We start from the raw sequence: 6,820 nt of genomic DNA, 5'->3' as shown, positions 1-6,820 counted from the left end.
TGTGTGTGTGTGTGTTCCCCTGCCATCGTTTGTCAACCGATGTTGGTGCGTTTACGCCCCCGTAACTTGGCGGTTCGGCAAAAGAGTCCTATAGAATAAGTACTAAGCTTACAAAGAATAAGTCCTGGGGTCGATTTCTTCGACTAAAACCCTTTAAGGCCGTGCTCCAGCATGGCCGTAGTCAAATGACTAAAATATGTAAAAGAATGTATCTTGGACTAAGAAGGCAAACGTCCCAGGTTTCTGAACACTGTGTGCAAATGAATTCCACAGCCCTTCGACTGCCTCAGTAGGACTGATACATATAATTCTAACCAGGGCCGTAGCCAGGTTCTAAAAGCAGGGGGAGCGAGCACATAAAAAAGGTGCCGTAATTCATACTAAACGATTTTGGCTCATTGGTTATGCATTTTATAAAAGACGCCTATTTTGAAAAACGTCCTCGCGTGGAGCGGTCGCTCCCCTATTAGTCACGCCTCTGATTCTAACCCTGGAAGGTGCTGTCACGGAAGAACACGTTGTCAGATGTGGAGTGATGATGTGAAAGAGTTGACGGATAACCAACCTATACACCAACCATTGAGAACTGCACAAAACCGGTTACAGTGACGAGCACCTGTCAAGTATGTCATTAAGTGTTGTTCATTAACCTGAACGAAAATAGAAAAAGGATATTTCGTTCAGCTGTAGGATGTTAAATTATGAATACTACTAAGTGTGGGGTCTGAGAGGGGCGGAAAGGAGGCGACTAGATGTGTTTGAGATGAGATGTTTGAGGGCTATGGTTGGTGTGACAGGGATGGATAAGATGAGGAATGAGGAGGTGCGAAGGCGAGCAGGAATGAGAGAAAATCTATGAACCAAAATGGATAGACGTACGTTGAGGCGGTTTGGCCACGTGCTGAGGATGGATGAGGAGCAGATGGTGAGGAGAGTGATGAAGGCAGAAGTGGTAGGCAGCAGAATCAGAGGCAGATCACGGTTTGTGTGGATGGATGGAGTGAGGAAAGCTTTGGTGGTTAGAGGTGTAGGAGTGAGAGAGGCAAGAGAGTTTATGAATGATAGACAAGCTTGGAGATTGTTTGTGGACGAATGAGTGAATTGATATTGCTCAAAGGGATATGGAACCAGCATGATGCGGCGAGGGTAAACCAGCATATGCTGTCGAGCCCCGCTGCTGATATCGGGCGTTTGCTTTCTATGTCTTGACCCGAGCATAGGACGGGGCTCGCCTCTTTGAGTTGGGAAATGAATAGAATGCCTGATGTGTGTCTTGTTGTGGCTACCCCCTCTTATGGGGAATTAGGCCTTGATAAATATTAAAAGAAAAACTAAGCGACAATACCATATTTTCAAAATTTCCTAACTCTCTGACGAAGGGCAAGGACCCAAAATATTATAGTTTACAGTTGTTATGACAATTGAATTTCCTATACTTTTCCTCTAAAAACTTTTCTATTGACCAGTCATTACTCGGGTTCTAAATTTTACCCCTTTTTCATTTCTTGGGAGATACATCAGCATAACAATATAATGCTTTCTGTATAATATAAAGCTTTTGTACCTGTCATGTGTCTTAAACAGATAGTGGCTAAGTGTTTAAGAACAAGAAATAAGCTTGTAGTGAGTCAGGAAAGCTACTTATGTTGCCGTAGCATAGCACAGTTGTACGTTAACATACTCCAGTCAATGAGGGCTGGACGCGTAGGAATATAAAAGGCAGTTTTCTGCCCAAACAGAGACGCGAGAGTTTTTAAGCAGCGGGCGAAAAGACAGCACAACAGAAACAGTTCTTCTTTCAACATGATACAGTTTTTGTTTTTTCACCTTCAACTTCGTGCAACCAGCTTGGAATTATATCGGCTCTTGGCTTGTTACCTCCTGAACTGCTTAGTTCATGTATGCTAACTTCGCTCCTCGAAAGTTTGGATGACATCTCTGCCTCATAATGAACTGTATATTTTCGTTTAAGCTAGCTTCGTTCCTATTACCTTACAACGGCTTCCAAAAGAATCATTTGGTTCAAAAGTAAGTGATAATACTTTACCTGATTTACATACACATACAGGTCATTTCAATTGCATTTACGACTACTTTGTCTAACATGTATTTCTTTTAATTAAGACTGTAAGAGACCGTGCGATGCGAGGTGATGGGAATGGCTCCTTAGTACATCACACTGTCTTTGTCACTAGTTTGGAATGACCGTGCGGTGCGAGGTAATGAGAATGGCTCTTTTGTACATCACACGGTCGGTCACCAATTTGTAAGAGACCGTGCGATGCGAGGGGAATGGATGTGTGCGTGTGTGCTAAGAACATATAAGAATAGCAATGAAAAAGAGGAATATTGTCTGTCCCCTCTCAGTACGAAATTCATAGGGGACTGAGTTGATGTCCTGTCTGTGGCCAACATTGGCGCTTACTTAGTCTGGATGAACTCTGCACCTCCATTGCACTCAGAGTGGGAGCCAATGTCTGTGGGGGGACTGAGATGTCACTATGTTCCGCCCTTCGACCCCACAGGCCTTCATGGCTTGTCTTGCCGCCTAAATGCTGGTCGTTTTGCTCGTCACACCCAACTAAACCTAATCATTTAAAGGGGCCAGGCTCGGGTTAATATCCCCTCAGTTCTGGAGCCAGCGAGATTATCCAGAAGTGATGGGAAGAGACCAGATAGTCTTACCCCTTATCCCTGGGTTAGACTTAGATGCCTCATCTGGGATGTCACAGTCAGTGACATCTTTACGCTTTCCCACATCCTGGATGCTGAGGTAAATGGGGAAAGTCACCATTTCCGTAACCAAACGGAACAAAATTCTGAAGTATCGGGACTTGTCGGAGAGCCATTTCTTCTAGCCTATAACGTTTGAGACGTTTGGAGGGGCTGGGCCGCTGACAGCGAAGCTCTTGTCATCGTTGGCGGCTCACCTTACCGAGGTGTCATGTGATGCCCGTGCGGGTGCTTGACTGTTCCAACGTCTTAGCCTCGCCATCGCCATCGATAATACCGCGAGCGTGTTGGCTTGCTTCAATAAGTTCCGGTAACTTACTATTGAATTGGTGTTTTTTTTTTCTTTTTTCTTCATTCATGATTATATTTTTCTTCTGTTTTTATATTTTTTATGTGGAATATGTATGTAATTAAGTATACTGGGACAATAAATTCATATTACTCTTTTACTCTTTTAATTGTTTCAGTCATTTGAGTGCGGCCATGCTGGAGCACCACCTTTAGACGAGCAAATCGACCCCAGGACTTATTCTTTTTAAGCCTAGTACCTATTCTATCGGTCTCTTTTTGCCGAACCGTTAAGTTACGGGGACATAAACACACCAGCATCGGTTGTCAAGAGATGGGGGGGGGGGGACAAACACAGACACACAAACACACATACATATATATACATATATACGACGGGCTTCTTTCAGTTTCCGTCTACCAAATCCACTCACAAGGCTTTGGTCGGCCCGAGGCTATAGTAGAAGATACTTGCTCAAGGTGCCATGCAGTGGGACTGAACCCGGAACCATGTGTACCACACAGCCACTCCTGCGCCTATATTTATCTATATATTTATCTATATATAAAAAAAATTAAAAAACCTGCTTCAGCTCCTAATGCTCTTGAGAAGAAAAAAACTTGACTATCACATATATACACATCCTTTTGCCGAAAATATGAGATTTTTTCATTCTTTGAATATTGGAAATCATTCACTAACCTCCCTGTCACCCATAATCTTATTTGTAACTCAGAAATATTTATTACAACGAAAGAAATGCTAATTTACTTCATAAGAAAGTGTGTATATATATATATATATATATATATATACACACACACACACACACACACACACACACACACACACACACACACACACACACACATACTACACACACAATTTACATATTTATTTATTTATTTATTTATTTATTATCTCTGTTTAAGACCTCATGTTGTTATTCTCTGTTACCGCGGCAACTTGGTATCAATGCGCCAGACCGGAACACTCTATGCGACAACTTACGAAAATATAATCCGTTACATTGAATTCCCTTTCCATATCGTAGGTTCTGCTGATTAACTTTTAATTTTACTCGTCTATATATACGCATATGTGTTGACAACATCCATGTTCTATTAAGATTATTAGTCGCTACTTAATGAGGGAAGACGAGAAGGAGGAAGGGTGGAAGTCTATTCATTTACCTTCAAAGTGAACGCGGAGAAAGTTCCTTAGCAACAGAGTTTGTGCTTGGTCGGAAATAACAAGAGTGACATGTTTATTTAGGAACTAAACTTTAACTTCTCAAGTGTGCTTAGCTTTTTTTTAAATAAATTACTTATATATATACTTATATATATTCGGATTCTGTGCGTTGGCCAATTGCCCGTATATTTATATTTCATAATGTTTAAAAATACCTTCCAGAGTGGGTTTTTGTCGATATTATACAGTGTTGGCAGTAAACCGCTTCAGATATGGGACAAAAAGGTGAGTGCTTCGTTTTCCTCGAGTTTAATTTTAAAGTGCATCATCAAAAGAACAAAAATATATATATTATTATTGTTATTAATTTATTCTCGTTCTTAGCAACAGCATACCTTTTTAATGTATTGATGTGAAAAATTTAGGAATATCAGTTGCATGTACAATAAATATTATATTGTATAAGATACAAGACCGCATTTTTGTTTTATATTAATTACAATTTTACACTAGAACATTTTTAAAAAATACGATGACAATTTTACCCAAAAGCTGTTTAACATATAAGCAATCCGAATCGTCTTCTCAGATATTACTTGATTATTACACCTTGTTAGTCGATCACGTTCTTTTGTTTATTAGTTTTTGTTGCTTTTGTTAACTGTCATAGCAGTAATTACACGCCATCTCTCTCTTAATCGCTGTCTGTTGAGCGAAACTTATAAACTTAGGTTAATGAATGAATAGTTAATTTTTTTTTTATGCCCCCAGCATTAATTAAATACAGTTTTTATTGTTTTAAATGTCAATAAATAAATGAATTTAACATTTTATAAAACATGTATGCCTGCTCAAATACATGTGCTAGTGTTATAAATAGAGAAAACAGTGAAGCTTAAGTTGTCAGTCGTGCTATTTTCTTAGGTAACTCACGGCTTTGTTAAACTGCAACTAGAATTCGATCCCTGTTTTACAACAGTATTTCACGAATCCTCCCCATTTAGGAAACAACAGACAATGACAAGTTCTCATTTTTACTTCACCCAGAATTATTTATTTCCAAATAACAGAATCGGTGAACGTTAACTATAACTCAAGTCAAATTCTTTATCTTACGATCGACTAAACGCATCTTATTATTATTATTATTATTATTATTATTATTATTATTATTATTACCATTTATTTATACGGTACCGGACAAATTATCCGGTACTCTTGGAATCGGAAGTATCCTGGATTGTGTGTGAATTTTCCTATTTTCAAGAGACACCCTAAAACATACACTTGATAAATTGTGAAAAGTAAAGAACTAAATTGTGCATAACAGATTCCCATCAACACACTTCTAAAACAGGGTCTGTTTGATATTTATTAATCCACTTAAAACTCTTTAAATACATCATACTCTATTATGTATACAGTATAACATTTATAGGATGAAAGTTAAACAAAGGATGGTAAAGAACAAAATTTCATTTAACAGAAACAGATTCAAATTAATACACTTCTAAAGCAGAGTATGTTTAATCTTTATTGATCGACATAGAACACTAAAGAACTGAACGATTTTTAAACACACCATTTGCAAATTAACCGACTTCAAAACTAAGGTGTGTTTGTTCAATAGAGGGTATAGAATATTGCACAATATTCCCGGATTTCTGAAAGCCGGTTAAGTGGTCCGGACGTGTATTCTATATTTTATTTCCAACACTTTTTCAGTCTGTCTATTTGAGTTATTTCCCTTGAATTATTCCCGGGTACATTATTATATTGAGAGTGTTTGAGCGTTACTTTCGTATATATTTCGTAATTGACTTTTTGTTTATTATGAAACAAAGACCCTTTTCTCTTTTAGGAGAGAGAATCGGGTGGGTGTGGTCGTTGGTACCTTTCGCCCAAGAACATTATCTTTGGGAATTTGTGGGAATTTTCAGTGGAGATTGTGAAATCTTCATCTCTCGTTATCACATTTTATTCCGTTTTCTTGGTTTTAAGATATGCAAAAATAAATAAATAAATCCTACCTAAGTCCTAGAATAGCCAAACCTTACAGTTTTGTTATTACCGCGGGTTGGCATATGTTTTATTGTATATCCCTGGGTTAGCCCTGGTCTAGCGGACCTGTGATCAAAACCATTCCGTTTGTAAATCTCTCCTGCCTTTCTTACTGTATCTTCAACTACATTATCAAATGTGTGCTTTGCCTTAAATCGATGGAGAGTGTAATTTGAGGAAGATTTGACTCTTTTACTTGTTTCAGTCATTTGACTGCGGCCATGCTGGAGCACTGCCTTTTTAGTCGAGCAAATCGACCCCAAGACTTATTCTTTGGAAGCCTAGTATTTATTCTATCGGTCTCTTTTGCCGAACCGCTAGGCTACGGGGACGTAAACACACCAGCATCGGTTGTCAAGTGATGTTGGGGGGGACAAACACAGATACACGCACATACATATATATACGACGGGCTTCTTTCAGTTTCCGTCTACCAAATCCACTCACAAGGCTTTGGTCGCCCTGAGGCTATAGTAGAAGACACTTGCCCAAGGTGCCACGCAGTGGGACTGAACCCAGAGCCATGTGGTTGGTAAGCAAGTC

General features: G+C 39.1%; 1 protein-coding gene across 1 annotated transcript in view; it reads left to right on the top strand.

The window, feature by feature from the left end:
* Positions 1–4,013: 4,013 nt before the first annotated feature.
* LOC106882506 (cilia- and flagella-associated protein 20) overlaps positions 4,014–6,820 on the top strand; it is a 14,244-nt gene continuing 11,437 nt past the window's right edge. Inside the window, exon 1 of the mRNA XM_014933204.2 lies at positions 4,014–4,501. Within this exon, the coding sequence (XP_014788690.1) occupies positions 4,418–4,501 (84 nt within the window). The 5' untranslated portion in view covers positions 4,014–4,417. The remainder of the gene's footprint in view (positions 4,502–6,820) is intronic.

The sequence above is a fragment of the Octopus bimaculoides genome, chromosome 17 (genome assembly GCF_001194135.2).
Source record: "Octopus bimaculoides isolate UCB-OBI-ISO-001 chromosome 17, ASM119413v2, whole genome shotgun sequence".
Lineage (NCBI taxonomy): Eukaryota > Metazoa > Mollusca > Cephalopoda > Octopoda > Octopodidae > Octopus > Octopus bimaculoides.
Note: the sequence above shows the minus strand (reverse complement) of the source record. Positions and strands in the feature narration are given on the sequence as shown.